Source organism: Tuber melanosporum (assembly GCF_000151645.1).
Source record: "Tuber melanosporum whole genome shotgun sequence assembly, scaffold_55, strain Mel28".
NCBI classification, from domain to species: Eukaryota; Fungi; Ascomycota; class Pezizomycetes; order Pezizales; family Tuberaceae; genus Tuber; species Tuber melanosporum.
Genome location: NW_003299101.1, coordinates 160,931 through 183,304, shown reverse-complemented (window position 1 = coordinate 183,304; position 22,374 = coordinate 160,931). Strand labels below are relative to the sequence as shown.

At 46.6% G+C, this 22,374-nt stretch overlaps 3 protein-coding genes; 1 reads left to right on the top strand and 2 right to left on the bottom strand.

The window, feature by feature from the left end:
- Nucleotides 1-237: 237 nt before the first annotated feature.
- Nucleotides 238-2,066, top strand: GSTUM_00009293001 (uncharacterized protein; the record flags this gene model as incomplete). The annotated part of the gene is made up of 6 exons (XM_002840606.1): nt 238-553; nt 653-921; nt 982-1,143; nt 1,200-1,303; nt 1,357-1,629; nt 1,706-2,066. The coding sequence occupies 6 exons, from the start codon at nt 238-240 to the stop codon at nt 2,064-2,066; spliced, it is 1,485 nt and encodes a 494-aa protein (XP_002840652.1).
- An 882-nt stretch (nt 2,067-2,948) lies between these two features.
- Nucleotides 2,949-5,469, bottom strand: GSTUM_00009292001 (uncharacterized protein). XM_002840605.2 has 4 exons: nt 4,953-5,469; nt 4,728-4,881; nt 4,206-4,643; nt 2,949-4,144 (listed from the first exon to the last, which is right to left on the bottom strand). The coding sequence occupies exons 1-4, from the start codon at nt 5,122-5,124 to the stop codon at nt 3,169-3,171; spliced, it is 1,740 nt and encodes a 579-aa protein (XP_002840651.1). The 5' UTR covers nt 5,125-5,469; the 3' UTR covers nt 2,949-3,168.
- An 8,174-nt stretch (nt 5,470-13,643) lies between these two features.
- GSTUM_00009291001 (uncharacterized protein) lies at nt 13,644-14,631 on the bottom strand (the record flags this gene model as incomplete). XM_002840604.2 has 1 exon in its annotated part: nt 13,644-14,631. One exon carries the CDS (start codon nt 14,629-14,631, stop codon nt 14,266-14,268), a length of 366 nt encoding a protein of 121 aa, XP_002840650.1. The 3' UTR covers nt 13,644-14,265.
- Between the last annotated feature and the right edge of the window lie 7,743 nt (nt 14,632-22,374).

Genomic DNA, 22,374 nt, shown 5'->3' with positions numbered 1-22,374 from the left:
GATAGATGTGGACCTTCCAGACTGCTTCCCTGGGAGCCATTCTGACGGAGTGGGTGGACTCCGAATATGATAGCATGGACGTGGGAAGCCGCTGAGGTTATGTCTGAGCAAAGGATATAAATTGTGGAGAGCTCCAGACTGGTTTCCGGAGTCCAGCAAGCTCTGCGGTCAATTCCTACCCTCGATTGCTCTTGTTTTCAAGTCTTCGGAGCTTTGACCACGCCCCCCCCCAAAAAAATGAAAATTTTCATTTCCATTGTTGGTCTTTCGCTGTTGGCGACCACTTCCCTTGCCCGAGAGAAGCCAGTCGATCAAGATGATCACGCGAGATATTCCTCCGGAGAGGTGATGGGGTCCATTCTCCGCACCAAGCAAGCCACCTGGGACGATCTGGAGAGAAAAGGTTACTTCGCTGATGGAGCATGGAAGAGCCACAACTATTATATGGAATGTGGAGAAGACGGGATCATTCAGCTGGGCCCCGGCGCCAACAACAGCCATCAATGCTTCAATCTTGACCTCACCGGACATCTGAGCCACGAGGATCTGGGAAGTGCTGGAAACGATTCCACACGACTAGGCAATATCACCACCTCATTCCGGATTTTCAAAGCTGCGGTCCCCGGCTAACCCTCTTTCGCGAATAATTTAGGAAGCTCAATTTGGGGAATTACACTAGAAGGGAGAGAATTCGTCATTATTGGTCAGGCGGACGGCGCCGCCTTCGCTGAGGTTGTCGGGAGAGGTTGGTGGAATTGGGTTCCCGTCTATGGGAAGGCGGAGGGCACTCTCGATTATCTTGGTCGCCTTCCGCATCAGAGTGTGCCGAGTTGGTGGAGAGAGATCAAGACATACAAGCACTATGCTATCATCGGCTCGGAGGCTGTTGGGCATGGTGTTCAGATCTTTGATCTGAGGAAGGTATGATCCCCCCCTGGATGGTGATGATGGCCCACAGCTATTGATAATACAGCGCTCTAGTTAATTGATATACGCCCTAGATGGGACTCACTCTCGAGGGTAACTAAGACTTTCAACATTGCCACTGACCTTACTGGCTGGTTCAATGACCTACCCATTGGCAGGTCTCACAACGTTGTTATCGCCGAAGCAAGTGAACATGTCATTGCAGTTGGAGCTGCGGTAAGTACTTTCCTCCCATCAATTGAGGCCTAACACGTTCTAAATAATCCCGACAGCCCCGTAACGACACTTGCGCTTCCGGATTGATATTTATCGATGTTTCCGATCCTTCAAAGCCCAAGAAGACCGGCTGCGCTTCTGGTGACGGATATGTCCACGAGTAGGGATTCGCTCATTGCCGCCTTGTACCGATATTCGCTGAAGAGATTATAGTGCACAATGCCTAATCTACCAGGGCCCACACACTAAATACGTCGGCAAGGAGATTTGCTACGGGTACAACGAGGACAGCTTGACCATTTACGACATCACGGACAAGGCCACCACTAACATCATTTCCAAAACCTCATACGAAGGCGTCAATTACACCCATCAAGGATGGGTTCTCGACGAGAAGGATCAGCGCTTCCTCCTCCTCGACGACGAGCTCGATGAAATCAGGAGGGTCGGGCCAGCAGCCGACCAGCACGCGACCACATACATCTGGTATCCAAGTCTCCCTCCTTAAACATACGTCCGCTCCGAGAACCGAAGCGCTCCCCAGCTAACTCAACGAATCCAGGGACATCTCCAACCTCGAAAAGCCGATCCAGTCGGGAATCTACAAGTCCAAGGCCATCTCGATCGACCACAACCAGTACGTCGACAAGGGCTACGCCTACCAGTCCAACTACGGCGCCGGCCTTCGCATCCTCGATATCACCAGCATCCCCCATGACCCGACCGGTGCCGGTGTCCAGGAAGTCGCCTATTTCGACGTCTTCCCCGACGACGACAACTCGCCAAATGTTACTTTTGTCGGAACCTGGGCCTCGTACGGGTACTTTAAGTCTGGACACATCGTTGTCAACACGATTGATCGTGGCGTTTTTGTCGTCAAGAGGAGCAAGGTGGTGAAGGGTGGGTTCCGGGCGGAGTTTTGAAGAGAGACGCTGGGGGTGTGGGGGGGGGGGATTAATTGTATACGAGTATAGCCGGGGTGTGATAAATATTTCTTGTTTCTATCAAGTGGTTGTTAACGAAAGGTCTGTTATGACGAGTGAGCGTGAATGATCCGGTATTCCTGCTGTACTGTACAAGTAGTTGCAGAGTGAGTTTGAGATTAGACTACCGTACCCTATTTAACCAGCTAGCTAGCAAGGATGGCACCGTAAGCCAATTTGTGACAGATTCAAGCATGGACTGACCGGTTTGACCTGAAGTCTTCCGGGAATAAAGTTATCACATTTTTCGCCACTGTAACGAACTCTGATGGGGTAGCTTAGCATGTGTAATTAATGAAAGTCTGCCCTGCTCAGACCGAGGATAATCTGGAGAATTATCCACTGACCCACCAACTATAATATTCAGCCGATCTCTGCCTGCGCTATGATAGAAGTAGATGGACAGTCTGAGGTCTCTCATGCCTAGTAGCTGAGGAGAGTAGAGTACCGGTACTCGTACTGGGTCCGTATGATGAACAATTCAAAGGAGTAAAATTCGACCACCCCAGTCAATACTCGTATTGGAAATACCCCACCCCACCCCACCACCCCCACTCAATGATCTCCAGTGTCAGCGATCGTACCTTCAGGATGATCCCGTTGATTCACGCCCCCGGTCACCGTCCAGGAACAACAACCTCATATCGTAGTTGAACGCACAAACCTCCTTGCGCCACCCAATCAACGAGGCCCAAACGCTGACATGTCTCACAGAAGGATGAGGCACTAACGGTCTGACGTATAACGCCCCGGACAGATTATTTATGATACTTGTACTAGTACGGTACTAGTACAAGTACCGTACAGGTGCCAGGGTTTGGATTTGTGAGGGGGTAGAAAGAGCTTAATTTTATATGTACGAGTACAATGCAAATGCTAAGAATCCTGATTTATACCCTTGAATTCCCTCCCATCCCATTTCCGATTCCATTTCCCCTTTCCCAATGCAATGTTATGACCTTTCCCAACCATTTATCCCCCACCGTATGAAAAATTGCGCCCTAGTGAATGAACGAAAGACTAATGAAAAAGACGAATAAGTTCAACACCCGAACCCGCCACATCCCAACCCCCATGCGGCTTCCTTTCCTTGGGCCTCCGGCACGCCATCCGCCGAACAACAGCTCTCGATTTCGTCAGCGTTGAGTCCCCAGAACTCACGAATTCCCCTTCCAAATCGTTCGGTTGCCTCCAAAATTCTCTCGGCTTCGATCGCCGCAAAACAGAGTCTGAAAAACTCAGCACTGTTGTCCTCCTGGATGTTTTTGTTCGCGCCAAAGATCCAGCCGGGACATGGGAGACAGATGTGTTCCTCAGCACCATACTTCCACAGTTGGTTCATCATTTCTCGCTTAGTGTGCCCGCGAGCGAGGTATGCGGCGTACGCTGGGTGGGAAGTGATGTGGATATGAACCCATACGGACATCCCACCCATGGGCTCGTCGAAAGAATACATTCTGACTTTGTCCACAATCATGGAATCTTCGTCTTTGCTCTCGCAGACAATGGCGCTCTCCTTGTATGCATCCAAGACACTGCACATTATTCTCATTCGAGCCTCGTATGCGGCACGAAGTCCCTCTAGCCAGCTGACCCAACCGTCCATACCCCAAATATTGCGCAACAGCTGAACTACCATCGCTTGGGCAAAGCCGGAGGGGCTTTGAGTGGAACTCTCGGTGATTCTAGTCAGGCGCTCGATGAAAGCTGGTTGTGCTGTGACCCATCCCAGACGGCAACCGGGTGCGATTGTCTTCGAGAAGGTATCAAGACGGATGACGCGCCCAGAGGTGTCGATTGTCAAGTAGGATGGGGTTAGGGCTTCCAGGAAAGGATATCTCATTCCGGTAGAGTTGGCTGGCAGGGTTTGGGCGTCCTTGGGGTGCGAGGATTCAGTATACTGGAGATACCAGTACGGATCATCTTCGATAATGATCACATCGTATCTCTCACACAAACGGTAGATTTCCTTTCTGCGCTGCAAAGAAAGTGTGGCGCCGGTGGGGTTTTGACCGATTCTGTACAAGGACAAGGGTCAGTCATGGCAACACTCGAGGTTTTGGGGGAGGAGAAACTAACGTGATAGTGTACATTAAGCGAGGTCTTCTACCGAATCTTCTGTGGTCCCAATTCTCGAGAACATCTCTAAGACCTCCTTTTCCTTCAGATAGCATTCCCTCAGCGTCCACCTTGATAGGTGATATGTTTACACCATAGGGGTCAGCTGTCTGGATAGCGTTCGGATATGTGTACTCCTCCACGAGCATGCTGTCACCCCTCTCGGCAATCATTTGCATCACCTTCCCAAAACCATCGGTATTACCACACGTCAGAAGTATTTCCGGATTCTCATATGGGATCCTCCCGCCATGGAGATGATTAATCGAAAAGTCTTTGATAAATTCGGCCAATGGACCGAAGCCGGAAGCTTGGCCATATTGCAATGTCGTAGCAACATCAATACTGCCTCCCGGTGGGCCTCCAGGTTTGAATTTCGGAACAATCAGATGTGAGGAACTTGTGCCGGGACTCCCTGAGGTCTTCCTTGGTGTGGGGGAGGCAGCCGGTGACGGAGACGGTGATGGCCTGAAGAAAGAAAACAGGGGGGATGATCTTTTAGGAGGAGGTGGCGGAGAGGTGGAGAGTACGGGAATCGGTTTGTTAAGCTGTTCGATAAGGTTTGCGGGGAAGCGACCTGAAGTTGAGACAGCGGATTCCAATGTATCATAGGGAAAGTACCCGGGGAACGGTAGAGCTTTATAGGGCGCGGTCAGCAAACCGGTATAACAAGCATTTTTACTCGCAGACAATGGATGGTGCACATACCACCGGCCAAATTTATCATTCCTGGGGCCTGGAAATATTTGTACAAGTTCTTGATTGCACTTGCAGTTCGCTCACGGGTAACACGGTTAAAGTGGTGGGACAGATCCGACGGCTTCGCGTGTTCCCGATTGGGCTCTAGCTGGCCAGAAACAGGGTGGGGATGTCGAGCCATCTCGTCTATTCGAAGGTGCGAGGGAGGGAACAAGAGGACAATGATGGATGGGGATGATGGAGGTGGTAATGGTGGCAATGGAGAAGGGGAAGAGGGAAGGAAGCTGAAGATGGGGAATAAGATAATTGGTCTCCTAACCTGGTGACGCAGGGCTGTATATATTGCCTGGCAAACAAGGTGTTGGGCGGGTTATTGATTGATTGACTGATAATTGTTGACGTCGGTTGATCTGATGGGGAAGCTGATGATAGTGTACCTTATCGCATCTCCCGTTCGTACCATAACCTAAGCTAACTAGCGATCCGACTTACTTTGCTAGCCAGACTTCACGGAAGACAGGAGGACTGAAGGACTATGTATCATCTGTTATACCGGGACCGAACGCATGCCTTATATCTATTGCTCAATACACTTTTCCCTTCCACCGTTATCATATGCTAAGTTACTTTACATGAACAGCACTCCATCGCACAAGCTCCATTCGGGAGGAGCGAGAATGGCAGCACATCGGACATCGGATGTGACAGGCCCCCAACCCTTCGCTTGTCAACAGTGCTTTTTTTTCCTATGATACCAGATTTGTTGTCGCTGCGAGAAGTGCACTTGGCTACTCGTACTGGTAGCCGCTTGGGGGTGGCTCGCATGTCCTTACCTGCTGGAATTAGGGGTGGACCCCGCGGGGGTGCGGATGGGTGAGTGCGTGCCGCCTTCCTGGCTCACGGAATTTGTAATCTTGTGTAAGCCAATCACCCATCCCATCCCGCTCCACCTTGGAGTCGTGGGAATGGTGTGCAGCTATTTGGTAACGGAGTCCCTAAGACATTCCATAGGACCGAGAGACGGACAAGACAGCGGGGGATTGATTGCGTGTAAGCGGCGGCAGACTATTGGATGCCCTGGCTCTGTGTCGACAATAAAGACAAACCCCCCCGATAATGTGCATGCATGCGACAGGGGGAAAAAAAAGAGTGCAGGACGCCGTGTTCTGTGAATGAGTCATCTGCTACTCGCTGCTTCTGGACGCCGAGGCATTGTTAGTCCCGCGTTGCATCGCGTTTGGGGCGGTTGTCCAGCGCTTAGGGGGAGGGAGGGACTCGCTGCCGCGTGGTACGGTCGTGTTATCCTGAACCCTCAATCCCCCTCGAGGAGAAGGAATGCCCATCGGTCCCGTGTCGAGTTACGGCGGATGGCATGCTCACCCCGTTTTCCAGCTTTAGAACTATCCCTGAAGCTTGAAGCATAATGCCAAGATACGTCTTCGGGGCCATAGTCGCCTACCAAACTTGTCCGCTGCGCTGGCATCCACCGACCCAATGTACAGTCGGACCTGATTGGAATCCCCGCTCTGAGCTAGCATGAGCTATCCAAGAAGTGGGAAAGCGGGTGCAGAACCCTGACGGTATTGGCTACTCTGACGAAATGCAGGTTCGTTCGCTCACCGTACAGAGTGGAGCCTCTCCAGTCTTCTCCATGTGTACTTGTATTGTCTCGCCCTATCAGCATAACCTAGACGCAGAGAGAACGCCCCGATGCTGCCCGGGAAAGACACCTTCCGAGACGGTCTAACCCTTATTGGTGAAATTTATATCCCGCACAAGGTGTGCACGAATCGTCACTCGAGAATTTGTGCCAGAATTCCACACACATTGCATTACTCGTACTTGTACAGTAGTAGGAAATTAGGACCCAAGCCGCACTTGGTGGGGACAAATCCCTGGAAACGATTGATGATGAAGAGTTATTAGCTCGCTTGCAGCCTCGTTGTTAGGGAAAGCAATTCCAGGCTGGGAAGACGGGGTACAAGTACGAGGGGGGGGGAAGAAAGTAATGCGACACCCGTGCAACACAAATTCCCGTACAGAAACAATATCAACAACATATAGTACTACCATTTTCCACAACCACATTCAATAAATAAAATAAGTAAAGGAGATAAAATTAAAAAATGCTTAGTATTTCCTTAAAGTAAAATAAAAAGAAAATCATAAATCAATAATGAGTTTGGTGCCCTTTTCTTCTAATAACCTCTCTGACCCACTTTGGCATACTTCTGCAAAGATCCATAAACCTTCCATCAGGAATAGCTTTCCATGCTTCCTCCACAGCTCTGATTAGCTCTTCCTTGCTTGCAACTCTTCCATACCTTTTCCCCAAGTAAGTTTCCATATCTCCCCAAATATTTTCAATTAAGTTCAGGTCTGGTGACTGTGGTGGCCAGGGCAATATATCCACCCCATTCCTTTTTCTACACTTTGTAGAATATCTGTGATTAAACCAGTAGTTAGATTATATTCTTAAGTAAGTATTTCTATATCAAAAAACAGAAAATACAATAATTATAAGGAGGTAGAATCTACCCTTTATGCCCTGGTGCACCATTTTCAATAACCCTAGTCCAACCAAATCTCTCATAACACTCATGCCAGAAAGGAATTAAAACTGGATCCAGAATATACTTAGTATACTCATAAGAATCCACTTTAACCTTTCCTGGTACTACCACTAGCTTTGACCTCAAATCCCTACAAAAAGTTTCCCATACCATAACTGTCTCCCTTCCTGACTCCCAGACCTCATCAATGCAATCCTGATCATATTCCTCAGAAGGTTCTCTTATCACCCATCCTCTCTGCCCAAATCCAGCTGTAGAGAATGAGGTTTCATCAGTCTATATGATTCTGGACCAGTCTCTTAGTTTCTAAGCTCTTTTTCTCATATACTAACCAAATCTAATTGGAATATTTTTAGGGCGCAATCTCCATCTAAAATATCTTTTAGTTATGTAAACACTTGAATCTTCATTAAAGTACTTACTTCTTGGGTGGTTTTCTTTTATTTAAATTAAGACTCTTAGCTGCCTTCCAAATTGTCCTGGATGATGCCTTTAATCCCTTCTCTTCTTTAATATCCTCCCAAGAGAGTCTTCTATTTCTTTTATTTTCTTTAATAAAAGACTTTAGATCAAGTAGATCAGACTCCTGGAAGATTGGAGGTCTTCCTATTTGCTGGTAGTTGGAAGGACTACCTGTTTCCCAATACTGTTGATAGATGCGAGCACAGGTACTATGGTGAACTTTAAGGCCTATTTTTTCCTCCAATTCGGCAGTTATCTTTCTGAAATACCACTCCACTAATTCTCGGAGAGCAATAATACGGATCCGGTCATCACACATAGTTTTCCACTTGAAGCACTGTCACTTCTTCGTTAATGATCACTGCCACTCAAGATTTTGTGGACTAATCGCTAAATCATTTGATTTTATTATTATTTCAACTTTATGTACATATTCATTTAATTAAACTACTTACGCTCACTTCTGCGGGTTCCCTTTACCCTCATAGTGCTTTTCTGAAATAGTTTGACAGGTAGTGGGGGATATAGTGAGTATTGTAGTGATGGGGGTTGGGAGTAGAGTTGTGATCTTGTGGGAAGCGGTTGCTACTGTGTCACACTACTTCTTTCCCCCCCCTTGTACAGTCATGTCCGGAAAGTTTTCATACCCCTGAGGTGCAACCCTGCAACACCTCATCACTACTACAACCCTCCTCACCATGTCCCCTCCACATAATCTAAGAGCAAGAGAAGACCTGAATAAGGAAATTTATACTCTGTATAAACATACAGATATGGGATATGACAAAATTTCTAAGTCTTTAGGTGTATCCAAGTTCACTGTTCAGTCTGTGATCGAAAGAGCTAAATCTAGGAGTGGAAACACTCACCATGCAAAAAGAGGTGGAAGACCAACCAAAATTACTAACATAAAAAGAAAGATAGTGGAGTCAGTTATCGATGCTGAGCCTCATTTAGTGTTATGCAACATTACCAAAACAGCCAATATTGGTCTTGGTAAAACCACTATTGATAAGACCATATCAGAAGCTGGTTTTAAGCTTCTGATACTTAGGAAAAAGCCTTTTTGGAGAAAAGGATAAAAGGAGAAAAGAAGAGAGTTTGCTAGGAGAAGGAGGAACTGGAAAGGGGCATGGAATTGAGTTGTTTTTGTGGATGAAGCTACCATTGTTTATGATCCAAATCCAACAGGCAGAAATATCAGAGTTAGACCTGGTGAAAAGCTGGAAGAAAAAAACTTAAAGCCTAACTTTAAGTCTGGAAGGACTAGTATTAGAGTATATGCTGCAATGATGAAGGGAGGAAAGACTGAGTTAATTCTTGTGAGAAAGAGAAGGGAGGAGGAAAGGACCAGTAAAAGAGACAGACTTGGCCTAAACTCTCACCAATATGCAACTGAGATCCACCAGCCTTACCTTATCCCTTTTATAGAGGGTCTGGATAGACCTTCTGACAATATCTACCTTACTGCAGACAATGCTTCCTGGCATGGTAGTAAGGAAAATCGAAAATTGGAAGCAGACTGTGGTTACAAAAAACTCCCTTGGCCACCCAACTCACCAGATCTCAATCCTATTGAGAACACATGGGCGCTACTCAAAAGAGCCCTTACCAAGCGATTCTCCAGACTGGAAAGAAGGCCTCATAGTGCAGCTGAATTGTTTGAGGCAGCAAAGGAAGAGTGGGATTTAATTCCCCAAGAGAAGTTGGATGGATAGATAGATAAGATGCCTGAGAGAATGCAAGCTGTACTGGATGCAAATGGAGGCCATACAAAATGGTAATAATGTTTTTTTATTGTCTACTAGCAATACTATCATGTTTTCTTTAATTGAATTCTTTACATTTTTTTTGAAATTTTTATGGTTGGGGGTTGTGGTTGTGCGGTTGCCATGCGAGGGTACGAAAACTTTCCGGACACGACTGTACAAGGGTAGGCAGCCATGGGCTGACAGGGATGTATTTGGCCGGTTAACCGCGAATAACTGTTCCATAACTTCTTGCCCTTCGTCCTTCTACTCGTATACGGTACTCGAGCAATTCCTATTCAACCTGCATAAATTTCCCCCATCAGTTGTCGGGGGCGCAGAAAAATACCAAAATCCGGAGGCCGAATTGACGGTGCTGTGCTCGAGGGACTCTCGAGTTCTCGCAAAAAAAATCTGCATGAGCCTCAATGCTTTGGTGGTATGCAATAGTAGCCGTGTTTGAAAACGTCAGAAAATTACGAGTAATAACTCCTAACCTACCAGTATGCATGGGTAGGGCTTTGGCTAACCTCAGAGCAGCATCTGTGCGGTGAAAGTCTGATGAGAATACACACTCTGCACATTATACTCGAGTATTCGTGGTGGACCTGATATCATATACTCGTACTGGCACGGTGCTCGAGTATGATAGATTTTTCCCCAAAAGAAATTATGCACCCTCCAGATGGACATCCTACGCGGAAAAGTTGTACTTGAGTAGTGTGGGGGGGAATCCCCCTGGCCTGGAAGCTTCTAAATGCGGGGTAACTAGTTATTTTCACCGAAGCGGATATTTTTACCGCGGGACAGCCGAAAAGAGTACTCGAGTAGTCCATTAGAGGCATTTCCCCGCCGGAGTTGAAAAAAGCGTTTATGCAAGCTATTCAAGCTGGAGGACATTGGTTTGTTTAGCGCCTTTTTTGCATACAAATCTGGTAGACCCACTCTTAATATCATAAATTTATCCTACATAAACCAATCCGGCGTCCCACTCGAAACTTGGCACCCGGAAAACGCCTTTTTGGGCCCCGGAGCTGATTGCCTCGATTCCTGAGATCGGACGATCGTGGATGAATCAGTTGAGGGTGGGAGAAGTGCAGTTGTGGCGGAAGAAAATGATGTGACGACACCCATTGGCGGTTCGACCTAGTACCGGTACGGTAGGAAGGTCCGAAGTTCTGGTACTCGTAGATGGAAGGCGCAGATGTTTCATCGGGGGGGGGGTGTTTTTTGGGGAGGAATACGGGGAGGGGAGCAGTGAACCTTCTGGAACGGAAGCACCCGCACCGGTACCACTCGTACATGGTATGCTAACCGCGGGGGTACAGTCATTTCATCTCTCACCCCCTGTCGAAGCTGGTACTAGAGTACACGATGTGCACTACCCAGCTAATCTCTAGGCCCTGGAAGAAAATAAGAAGAAAAAACTGTCCCGTGGAACAAGTTGCTGGAATACCGGCATCGGGATTATTTGTATGACAACGGGTGGGTGAGATTGTGATTGTTCATTTCAACCACCCGGCACGCAATGTCACGCAAACCCGGTGGCACATAGATTGTGCTACGATACATTTAAAAGTCCGTTCGAGGGGTCCAGGAGTGGGGTATTGCCGAATGGCGTAAAAATTTGAATGATTGGATGGTGTGCTGTGTAGTCCAAAATTTCCTTCTCTGGAAGTAGGGAGAGAAAAAAGCACAGTGAAAACATTGCCCCTTTCCCCCTTCCATGACAAGAAAAAAGGAAACAAAGATTCCATGAACTTACCGAGAAAGGAAGGCCTAACGACCTAGCACCCACTGTCCAATTTTTCATGTTTTACGGTATCGGTACCGGTAGTATGAGCCAGGTAGCAGCATGGATGAGAGATTCCACCCTGTCTCACCTTTGTTACCCAAGGCCTCCCGATTAACTACTTTTGGAATCCGGGGAAATACAGAGTACGAGTATGACAGTCGGGCGGAGCAGGAAACATATAATATTTAGAGTACCGGTGTGTGGAGAGATTTCGTGGAGGTATGATTCTATTCTAACTGCACTTCCGTGCGCTGTACGGCTGACAAGCAGATACCGTTCTGTACCGGTATCCAGGAAAGTGTGAGCCTACTCGAGTACTGTACTAGTACTAGTACTTTCTATCAGATACCCCCTGTCACTTGAATCACCTTTTTTTAGACGCAATACCGTGGTGTTTGCAGAGCTGACTGCTATTGCATGCAGCCAGAAATTGCCCAGAGTCTCAGGGCCGTGGGGGGTATGTGATAACGGTCCGTTTTACAAACGTCGCAACCTTACGAGTAATTTCTCCGTCCGCAGACCTATACAACTCACTAATATTGGGTTTGTTTTGACGGTCCCCCGTTTCCGAAGTTGTAATCAAATGGTGTGCGACGATGTTCGCGCCAGTGGTGGTGCGAATATTCCTCACAAATGAAAACCGCTCTTACCACAATACCGTACTACGGTAGTAGAGTGATGGCGCCCCTGAGCGTAAAAAAAAGTCGGAAAGAAGCCAGAAGTCCGAAGCCTTGGTAATCATGCTCAGGGCAGCTCTAGGGAAAAAGCAAATTAATACGCAATGACGCAAACTTCTTGCCTTCAAGTAATTTTCTTCCTTTCAAATATTCGCCAAGAGCTTCCACTTCCAACTTCCAAATCTCCCTTCTGGACGGGACCATCTGGGACAACGGGGTGCGACTGTCCTTTATCTCGGAGACCGAAGGCCAAGTCTCAGGCCTTCAAAAAAGGACTAGGGCATAAAACTGGGACCTCATTCTGCCGATCACTTGGGAGCACTGGGACTCAGGGATAGTTAGTTACAGGTACAGGTATTGCTTCCGGGTACTGAAGCGATATTTTCTTTGAATTGGCGAACGCAGATGTTTCTCCCTCTGATTGGAGTCATAGCGGTATTTTCACTCACACGGCGGATGGAATTATCACTCCTATAGTAGGAAGCCATAATTTAATATGTATTGTTGAATATTATTCTCGCTTTCCTTGCTACATGAGACAGTTGCCACCTCTCTTTTGGTTTCGGGCTTTTGTTTATAAATACCACCATGGACGCTCATGTGCAATGTTGCAAATAAGGGGGGTAGGATCAAAAAATGAGTGAAGGGGTTGGAGCGTACATTTTTAGACTAGCAAGTTCTAAGGTAGATCCCCTTCTAACAAGAACCGAAAACAGTGATATTTGGAGGCGGTGGTAACAAGCAAGAGAAACCTAGAAAGTGATAGTGAAAAGAAACTAGAGGTGGTACGAGTAGCGGTAAATAAGCTAGCATACAAGATGGAGCAGTTGATCGGTCGGGACTGGTGGAAATGAGCTGTATTGGGAGCAGGAATGTATTGCTATAGAGGGAGATAAGAGCATGCGCAGCCTGCTCAGCGCCGGCTTTCCTGATATGTCCTCCATGGGACAGCGTCAACAAGCAGACGTTTCCACGGGCACAGGCTAAGAGGTAACACATAAGTGAGTTAGTGAAAATAAGATAAACGGGTGATTTTCATGGGATTGCCTCCTCGTACCATTGCCTTCCCATATCCTGGCTATATGATACAAATGCTCTCAAGAACGTGACCTACAGTTCCAAAATGGCTCCAGCCTTGAATAACCTAACTCACCTCCAGCACTAGCAGTCTCATCCTCCGAAATACTCGAGTCGTCGGGTCCCTCGGTTCGTGATGGTGGGGTGCTGCTATCGAAATCTGGTCCTAGTGAAGGACAGCATACTCGAGCAAACTATGAGGGTTCTGCTCAATCACGATCTGCTCGAGAGGACCCCATGGTTGAATTATTGATGGGTCCTGGTCGAGTTATTGATTGTGGCCACTGTCCGACAATATCGAGTATAGTGGATTCTCGAGATGACCGAGCACGCTCTGCTGGAGAAAAACTCGAAAATGATATGGTGGCCCCCATCACTAACTAGGGCCTGAGTCTAGCCCCAGCAGTCCCCTCGCCCACAAGTGTGTGGCGTGGTTCTGCACAAGTCCTTTTACTAGAATATTCTCTAGCCTCTGCTCTGTTACGGCGGGTATCCCCGACGGCCAATACCACTTGCCGTGGGAGCCTTTTGTGTAATACTGTCGCTGGTCCAGTTTGTTGACTAACTGTATCCAAAGATCGCATTCAGAGCAGCTAAACTTTGATACCCCAACATAGCTGAACCATGGGACATCGTCCCAGTAAGTATGCTGTTGGGTCTGAGGGTGCTGTATCAGTTTGCACTCACAGTGAGCAGGTGGCTCACTGTAAATGTAGCAATGGACACGAGCGCAATGGAGAGGATATCAAGCTCAAATGGCGGAGCAAATTGGTGGGAGTTGTGGTTGCAATCTCATAGGAGGGGTGTCCGCGGTACAGTAACTTTGTATCGAGCTGAAAAAAAAAAGGGAGATTGTGAGCTGGTCGGTCTCTGCAGGGGGCGCACATTGCGACAGGCTTCGCTTCTCTGCTGTCTGCCCGGTGGGGGGACCGCCATGAGCCCCGGACGGGCCCGGGGTGCATCTAGCATTCCGTCCAGGGCAGCGATACCTCAAAATGTCAAGCCTTGCGGGGTGTGGCTTGCAAGGGCAGGCGTAAGACGATATAGGAAATGGTGGGGAGCGATGGGAGTGTCGGGGGACGGTGGGGGGTAGTGTTGAAAGATCTGTGAAATTGTAATAATCGAAACGGCAGTTTTACCGGCAAGGAAGACCGGAAAGAAGAAATGAATTGAATATACGAAGTATGATACACAAAGTGTACAGACAAACCAGATGAGAGCTAGATGAAAGGAAGCAACGAGTGAAGCAGGTGGAGAGTTCGGTTGGGGAAGTAGGTGAGTGTATGTTGAGTAGTGTGGGTGAGCGGAGCAAGCAAACGAATGAAGGAGGAGAAAGCAAGAGGTAAAGAAAACCATTTAGCGCTAGCGTGCTTTTAGTGCGTGGCCTCCCACGTGTGTTCGGTAGGTGGCACGGGAAAAACTTATTCCGGAGCAGGGAGCATATTCAAGAACTCAGAACTTCCAGATTCCTACTCGGTTTATTCTTGCAGCCGGTCTCGGGAATGGATAAGGGCGGATATGAAATCATGAATCACGGGGCGTCGCCCACGCGGCCCCCCTGCCATCTGCCACCTCAAATACAATAATGGCAACTTTTGGCTCATTCCACAACCCAAGGGGGGATTATTCAGTGGTGAACATGTCACCAGCTCTGTGGGGTGGCGGAGTATTTGATGAGAAGAGCAATATGTGGGGAGCCTAGGTTGAGCAGATATACATTGGGAATGCACATTCCTAGGGTGGCCGATGGCGGTGTCAACGCCGCGAGAGGATGGAAGAAGGTTGGCAAGGAAGCAAACAAAGTGAACACTTCAATCAACTATTGTGCCAAGATTTTTTGTAATCACGTGACACATATATCCTCACACCGACCGTGAGAGGTCATGAACCTATAGACTATCTATATCAGCCCTATGGACGTCCTATCACCGCCAAATTTCCAAACGCTGCCAGGAAAAGGAGCGAAGCAACTAAGAGCTTTTCGTTGTCCCCATTTTTGCGGGGTCACAACCGACCGTGAGAGCACCTGGCACTAAGGAGCGGTTGTTGGCTAAGAATAGTGGGTATACGGGTATACTCACCCAGCTGTCCTTCATCCGCTATCGGTTAGCGCCCGGATTAGGTAAGCGCTACACCAAAGGCTCGGGACTGACGTATCGTACTGTACAGTACGAACTGTGAATGGTGTACTAGGGTATATCATGAATTCATGGTACACCGCACTAGTAATGTCTCAGTAGATGTAGTACACTTCAAATAAAACATTATTAGAATAATGATTTCTCTTTGGACCAGGAAGATCAATCAAGCAAAACTATGATAATGAATATTGATAAATTCATAAGCTCATAAAACTAAACACTCCTAAAGGCTGGTTGTAGTGTGGTAAGTAACTCCTTAAATCCTGATTGCATTTTATACACTCTAGGAACTATTGATTGATACAAAACTCTGTTAAGGGGTTTGTACAATCCATTGAAAATTTGTTACCCATATCTAGAGAATATATTGGTCTACTATCTAATATTTTATTTCTTTTCTAGGGATGTTGTAGCCAAAAACACCATCATGAGAGGAAATCTTGGTAAAGGGTTTAGTTTAAGAGGTTCTGCACCATAACACATATTTTTCTGTTGAAATGTTTCTTCGGTTGCAGTGTACCACCTGGCACCACCCCTGCTCCGCACCATGAATTCATGATCTACCCTAGTACTATACCTACCCAGGCCAGTAGGTCAACTAAGTTATCCCGAAAATGATACCGTGTAATGCCCCCAGCTTCGCTCTACAAACCACTGACTGCCCTGGCTTCTTGACACCCTTCGAATACACCTGGTACACGGTTTGAAACGTCACCTTACCGAGGAGCCGCATCAGTCTTGGCGAAAATTATCATATCTGGCGGCCTTGTGTATGCATGTCGTGCTGTAACTTACGGTACGAGCAGTAAAAATATTGACCACAGTAAACTACTGCTAGCTGGGGGGGGGAATATTATAGCGTAAGACATTCAACATACCCAAGCACAGGTGCCCTCAGGGTCAATTCATTTCATATTCTGGATATCTGGCTCCCGGGATTGCCTAGGCTCATATGCTACATAATGAATCCCATCACTTCCAACATAGTCTTCCCTAAGTTTGAATTCCCAATAGACACTTGTAGAGTATCTGTGCAACTGGACTGGATTTCCGACGGCTGGGCAGAGGGTCGGATGGCGTCTAGCCTTTGCAACCATTGATTTACGGCTAATTAGTCGACAGCCGTGCTGTACGAGTACCTGTGTCGTACCTGATGGTTAAGGCGCAATTCTGTTCTAGTGTCCTTTGGAGGGCGCCCCCCAACTGGTGAAGACTATAGAAAAATTTTTCTTCCCTCCGATAGACCTCCGAAAGGAAAATCTTCCAATATCGGCACTCAGGGAGTGACAGCTCCAGCTTCGCCTGTGCATTCCAAGCTTTCCTCCACGTGGAGGCTCCATCGTCTATCCCTCAGGATAAAAGACTGCCATCCAAACCGGGCTTTCTGGATCAATGTGACAAGGGCCAAAATTAGCAATCGTGGCCATTCTAGCTCCATCTGCTCCGGATGTCAAGAGCGCTGATTTTAACATGAGACAGCGGCGTGGTGCCGGACCAAAGGTCCTATTTCCGCTAAACATCTGGGGAACGCTTCGCAGACTGGGCCTGCCGGTTAACTTACTAGTGCACAACTATTGCACCTGCTCCGAGTCTCTCTATCCGATGAGCTGATATGGTGGGAGAATAAGACCTAATCACATTACAAGAGGAGATTGAGTAGGCAAGTAAGTTCCGGAGTACGTATAGTATGTGGTGCAAAATATTTTCACACCTTGGAGACGTTTTTAAAAAAAAAGACCAAGTGGGAAGGGTCTTAAGGATACTCGGGGAACGAAGCATTATAGGCATTATGCACGCAGCTGTTGCTTCAGGGATGATCGATATAAGACCAAGGGTTCGTATAACGCCACAATTGCGCCTACCCGGGCTTCTCCTGCACAGCTAGGGTTTGCAGACGGACAAGGCAGCAAGTGACCAAACGGCAAACGGGGGCCCGTCGATCAGTGCTGAGCAGAGCTGGGTTGGCAGTAGACTACAGTAGCATCCGTGAAGTTCCCATAATAATTACTATCATACCCTTCCCCGTACCTCAAGAACTATACCTATTAACAGCATGGGAACAGGAAGAGCCTTTTACTTAAGTAACTAACGGTTTTCAGATATTCTCCTAGATATATTGTACAACTCTATCGCAATTCGTTCTTCTGAATGATACGGAAGTGGGGGTTAGCAAAGCATTTCTAAGGGCTGGGGGTACTCGGGAGGGTATGATATGAGAACCCTATGTATACGACTACTGGGAGCATACTTGGCCGTTCCAAAAGTATCCGGAAATGTTGGCACGCCATCGGCCTAGGAAACACTAAGATTTCCGGACACTTTTGGAATGGCCAAGTAGTTAGGCACTTATCATATAACCAAAATGGGCAACTCTAATGACTTATAGCTCAGTGCTCACTCGTAAGCAAGTAGCATTGTAGGTTTCACAATTGCTTAGGTTTTTTCAGTAAAAAAAAAATGCCAAAGTATAGAACCATACTCAGTACTTTTTGCATCAACTGGTAGCATGCGCGTGTGGTACCACACTTTCAATCGAGAAATGGTAGACAAAGCTACAATATGGTAGATCCCCATCTCGCAAGATGACTGTAGTGGAACCCTCAAAACTCCCCAACGAACGAATGGGAGAGGCCAGCAGGGAAAACAAGTCACCAAGACAGGGGTCCAAACTCGAGGACCCAGTCACAGAATCTCGACAGGGGGGCATAGACAATTGGAAAAGGTGTTGTCCTTTTTTGAGCTGAATTCAGAGCTTCAGTTTCGTCGAAATTCTGCAGTGGGGATTTGAGTAAAATTGATGTATAAAGTGATTCACTTCCCATCCTGACCTGCTTCCCAGTCCAATACCGGACACTGTAGGGAGAGCCACAATTGGGCAGGTTTAAGAAAATCCTCACCCACCACAATCCAGCTTTAGCCAGAAAATATGGTAACCCACATGCGAACCATGTCTTAGATAAGCATATAGTTGAATAAGTGGCTTTCGAACCCAGTGTTCCCAACGGGGCAGTCCGTCCGTCCGTCCTGAAGGCGGACCGCGGTGGACGGCGTTGAGCGGTCCCGTCCGGTCTTTTTCAAAACTTGCCCCGCGACCCGGTGCAAAGGACTATAGCCCCGCCGTCCCCGGCGAAAAATGTTTCATCTGAAATGTTTCATTACTCAAACTAGTAAGCAATGTCACCCCACGCCTGGATTGGGTACTACTGGTTGCAGCCAAATACACTCACTTAGCCCTGAGCTACCAGACTTTATGATATCAATGTACTGTACATTGCCGCTGCCAGTGGAGTTGCTACTACTTGATATGCCCCAGGTGAATTTTAAAAAGATGAAACAAATATTGTTATAACATTAACCACTAAAACAAAGGAAAATAGAAATAGAAATATATAGACTCAGAAGAAAGTCAAAAATAATGTTAGACAACAGAGGAGGAACGAAGACCAAGTGAATAAAGTTCCAATGCCTTCAGAGTACTCTCCATCTGATTCACATCAAAGTTTATCTCACTGTAAACAATTCCACAAGCTGCCCAGGATTTGAGGCATTCAGATGCCTCAATGATATTGTCTCCTAATCAATTCTGCTAATTCTTAAGAAGTAGCTTAGAACTATGTAGAAATAAGTAAGTTAGTTTAATAGTTCCACTAAAGATAATGAAATAAGATAGTGAGAGATAGATCCTCACCTGCTAAAAAGTCTTTCAGGCTCTGCTGATATTGCCAGTATAGCAAAGGTATCAAGAGCCATCTGAGCTAGATTCTTTTGACATAAATCATCAACATGATCGATCCAGTACTGCAACGGCTCCACATGCAGATCATCTTCGGTTTCACGGGCAAGGTATTGGTTAAGTTCATCTCGGCAATCTCCTATAAGTCTTTGTCTTTTTTTCCGCTTCCAGTCAGGTAAATTTCCGAGGTCAGATAAGCTATCAGAGAGGATCGGTTCAGCTGATGGGGGTATAATAGTTGTGGCAATTGGAAGCAGTGTTTCGTTTTGGCTTGTAGATTTTGATTGATAATCTTTCTTCCAAATCTTTTGTACCATACTCTTTGCACCCTCAATCCAGTCTGGTTGCTCTTCCCACTTATTTTCAAAATATTTGTATTTCATTTCTAGATTAAGAGCTATGGCAACAAAGTAAGCTGGGACATAGTTGGTCAAGGTATAGTACCTGGTTGGAATTAGCTTTCTTTACTATTTGAAGCGAGTACAACTAGAACTTGAAAAACTTAAAAAATAAAAACCTATTCAATATAGAGAATCTTGTACTTAGAAAAACTCAGAAGAATGAAGAACTGGGCAAAAGGGTGAGGATTAGGGCAAGAGAGAGGAGGGCAAGAATGAGGATGAGGGTTATCGGTGTTCCATCTTAGTGTAGATTGGTACCCAGTACGGAGAAAGTAATTTTCGCCAGAAGATATAGTATTACCGTGTGAACAGAGAGAGGAAAGAACAAGTGCCACTTACTTATTTAAAAGACTCCATGCTGTATGGACAGAGGTTCGTACATGAGCTATCTCATGATCATGGAATGTCACAAGCTAGTTAAGTAACTCGTCCATAGCAGGAAAAATATCATGGAGTTGACCAAAATGCGCCTTTGCTTGTAAAATTGACTGCCACTTTCGGAAGGGCTGAAGAATATGCATAATCTCTCTCAAGATATCCCAGTCAGCAGGGAATAATTCGTGAAGGCCAAGGGAATAGGTTGGTTTTAAATCGGGAAAATCTAGATCTTCTTTACGTCAAAGGGATAATGTGTAATGATTCCTCCTTGGATAGTTAGTTCTTGGTGACAGGGAACGATACTTCTTTCCATCTGTTTCTTTCCTTAGTCTTACGATAGCACTAGGCCTCTGCCTACATTAGTGATAGTATAAGACCTTTGTCTTCTATCAGGAATGCCTATCGTAAGCTTTCTCTAACAATTCTTCATGAAGAGCTCTCCTTGGCGTAACAATAACGTTGCAATAAAGATAAAGATCGTAAAAGTGTTTTATAATCGTTAAAGTAATAAGTAGAAAAAGTACTTAGAATTCAATCTAATTTTATTTAAACACGTACCACTAACACTGGCATACGACGAGCCCCTGCCGGCACAGGGATACTGCTAACCGGTATACCACTAATCCTAAGCTAACTAAGTCTACGGCCCGGCACCTGCCATCCTCGAGTCATGCCCGCACGAGAACTAATTACAAGACTATCAAACAACCCAGCGCCCACCCTGGTCTAAGTCCGTAGCCCCTCTGGTATGAAGCCAACCAGCACTAAGCGTAGCTGAATCTGAGCAAAAGACCGACCTGATCAGGTTCCTCGTCCAACAAACATAAAATCACTACCACTCGGTCTGAAAACTGTCCTGCAAAATCTCCTCCATAGTAGAAAACCAACAAACATACAAATTAAACCTACAGGTGGCACAATAGCAGGGAGGAGGCAACCAACATGTCCACCTCTCTGAGCATATCACCTGGTGGAATAGGGACATGTTTGCGTCGTCGTTTCTGAGCAGTAGTGGTGCTTCGGAATCAGGCAGCTTTAACAGCTTGGAAAGAATCATTCCGAATTGCTTGATGGTAGTTTAGGTGATCATCGGAGGCAGGAACTGAGGAGTTCTTAAATAGAGTTGTAGGTCAGAGAGGGTATTGACGGCCGAAGATTGCCTTGTGTGTAGACATTCCCAAGGTGTCAGAAAATCTGGCATTGATATATGTGGCTGGCTCAACAAAGGCTGGTTCCCAGTTGGTTTGTCGTTCATTGATCGTGTTCCTAATTCCGGTCTTGAATTCTTGGATTTTTCATTCTGCTTGGCCATTAGTCTCGTGATGTCCAAGGGCAGCCATAATGTGGTTGATTCCGAGGGAGGTCAAGGTTTGCTTCCAGATTCTGATGGTGAAACGGGGATTAGCATTACTGACAATAGATAAGGGGTACCCATGGGGGGTAAATAGGTATCATTGGAGGTTATTCCAGGTGTCTTTGGAGTAATTGGTAACCTTTATTCGTATGAGCCATGTGTATCCGGAAAACCGATCCACAGCTACCAAGATAGTGTCATATCCGGCGGACTTGTTGAATGGTCCTGCGAAATTGATGGCATATGATTCAAATATTTCACATGGTAGTTGGAGGGTCTGCGCTTTCCCTTCTGGTAGTTGTGTTCGTTTCTTATTTGCCAGGCAGAGTTCATATTGTTTGACAAAGTCGCGGAAGTCTTTTCGCATTTCAGGCCAGTAAACATATTCTGAGGCATATTGGAGATTGTGGTCCGCACTATAGTGTCCTTTGTTGTGGATTTTGGTGATGACAGATTCCCTAATAGTCATTCCATTGAACATATGGCCTTTTGGGATGTATAGGTAATGTTCACCGTAACGGGTGCTGGTATAGACCATTCCGTTGGATATGTTGTAAGGGGCGAGATCTCCATGTCTGGAGCTATCCATAGCTTTGAAGTAGATCGGATCATGGCGATATCCTGCTATCATTTGGCTCCGGAAAGAGGAGGTTAATTCTTCCGTAGTTGATCTAACATCTCGTTCATACTCAATAAGAGATCCTCTTATCGGCTCGATAGGGACCTCCTCTTCTTCTTCAAAGGTTTCATAGAGTTGTTGGCGATGCTCGGGAATGGTAGGAGGTATGACAGAAACAATCATTTCATTGTTGTATACTCGTAAGGGTCCACTGTATAGTGGTCGTGAATCAATTATGGGAGGAGAGGATGGCAGTGCTGACTGCTGGGGGTGTAGGTAGGATATTGCATCCACATAGGCTGCTGCTTGTTCGAGTTCTTCGAAACCTTGGTATCATCTGGGGGCTGGATTAAGAGTAAGGGGAGGTTGGGTCGATCTATCTTCATGGATTATCTCTTCTGCTCCTTCTGTGATATTGAAGCTGGTGTTTTATTTAGGTACCCGAAGGGGCTAAGTTGTGAACTAAACCCGGA